The 1,545-nt window shown below is 32.7% G+C and overlaps 1 protein-coding gene across 2 annotated transcripts in view; it reads left to right on the top strand.

Moving 5' to 3' along the window:
* The window catches only part of LOC144972613 (neuronal acetylcholine receptor subunit alpha-10-like), a 130,352-nt gene extending 129,103 nt beyond the window's left edge, over positions 1-1,249 (top strand). For both annotated transcript variants that reach the window (XM_078914047.1, XM_078914048.1), the window contains one exon: positions 1-1,249. This exon is cut by the window's left edge and continues 129 nt beyond it. In XM_078914047.1, the coding sequence (XP_078770173.1) occupies positions 1-269 (269 nt within the window). In that variant the 3' untranslated portion in view covers positions 270-1,249.
* Positions 1,250-1,545: the final 296 nt, after the last annotated feature.

The raw sequence follows: 1,545 nt of genomic DNA, 5'->3' as shown, positions 1-1,545 counted from the left end.
ACTACGATTCTGACGAAACAACAGTGGATAGAGATCTTAATTATGAATTGTTGCCAGATAGGGGTACTTCGTACTCAGCCCTTCTTCATGAAGTCAAAGGCATCCGGGGATACTTGAGTCAATGGGATATGAAGCAGAGACGGCTGGACGAGAGAAACAAAATGTTACAGGAATGGCGAATATTGGCTTGCATTACGGACAGGATCTTCTTCGTTATTTACGTCATAGTTAACGTTGTCACTATATCTGTTTTGTTTACTGCATTTTAAACTAAACAGATACAAGATGTTACTATAAAGCCTTGAATAACAATATCCAATTATCTTGTAGTTAAGAGTGTAGCGGGCAGAAAACGATATTGGCAATTTATTCTAAGGGTAAAGAGGAGTGAGTTACAAGAATGTCATTTGTTTGAATACATCAAAATACAATGTGTTTTTTATATTATTGACACATTTCAAGTTTGAATAACTCAAGAGCTATGTAACATTTTGTCATTGTTGTGAATTCTTGGAAATATACATATTATTAAATAATGATCTAAGAACACAACAGTCATATGTGAAGAATCTATTCAAATATTGATTGATATAAGTTTCAACACGGTGCATCCCTTGGTAGCTGAGCTATGACGTCTTTTCTGTAGATAACGGGTCATTTTGATGTAAATCGTAATTTATTTTGGCTTTGTCCGGCATGATTTTCTACTGTTCATTTCATTTTACATGTAAATTTAAGGACATCAACTTGGAACATTGACTTTTTATGGGGATATGTGAAGAGCAGAGTGTTTAGAGCTCCCGTGAGAGATATGCGTCACCCGTAGACAAAAATAAGAGAAGCCCGAAGACAAAAAAAGAGAAGCCGTTCGGTCTGTCATGCTACAAAGGAAGTGAGACCACTGGAGAGATTTTGCGGCTTGTTATTCAAAATGATGGTGGTCACGTTGAGCGTTAAATCGGACAATTACGCAAACACACGATTACAAATAAGATATCAGAAATTACTTTAATACATTTGAATTAAAATGTTGAAAACCAAATTGATGTCGTTGCAGCTTTTCTTGAGTTATTCAAACATTGAAATGTGTCAATGATTAAAAACCAGCACGCTGTAAATTACGATTTATTTCAAAATTGCCCTTTTCTACTCATGACATCATATTATAACTCAGCTACCAAGGGCGCACAGTTTTAAACTTTATATCAGTAAAAACTTAAATAACCTCTGCACTTGTGGCAAAAAATCGTTTGGTGAAATCTTTCATAGCTTTGGAATTATTCAAACCTGAAATGTGTCAATAATTTTTTTAAAACCCACTGTATATAATAATAATAATAATAATAATAATAATAATAATAATAATAATAATAATAATAATAATAAATAATAATAATAATAACAATAACAATAATAATAATAATAATAATAATAATAATAATAATAATGGTATAGATTTATAGTGCGCCAAACATCCCTTCATCAGGAGGGCTCTGGGCGCATAACATAGATTAAGCCCTAACACAGTACACGAACATCGCTAAT

The sequence above is a fragment of the Berghia stephanieae genome, chromosome 5 (genome assembly GCF_034508935.2).
Source record: "Berghia stephanieae isolate SIO BIC M18660-M18661 chromosome 5, UCSD_Bste_1.3, whole genome shotgun sequence".
In the NCBI taxonomy this organism is placed as follows: Eukaryota; Metazoa; Mollusca; class Gastropoda; order Nudibranchia; family Aeolidiidae; genus Berghia; species Berghia stephanieae.
Note: the sequence above shows the minus strand (reverse complement) of the source record. Positions and strands in the feature narration are given on the sequence as shown.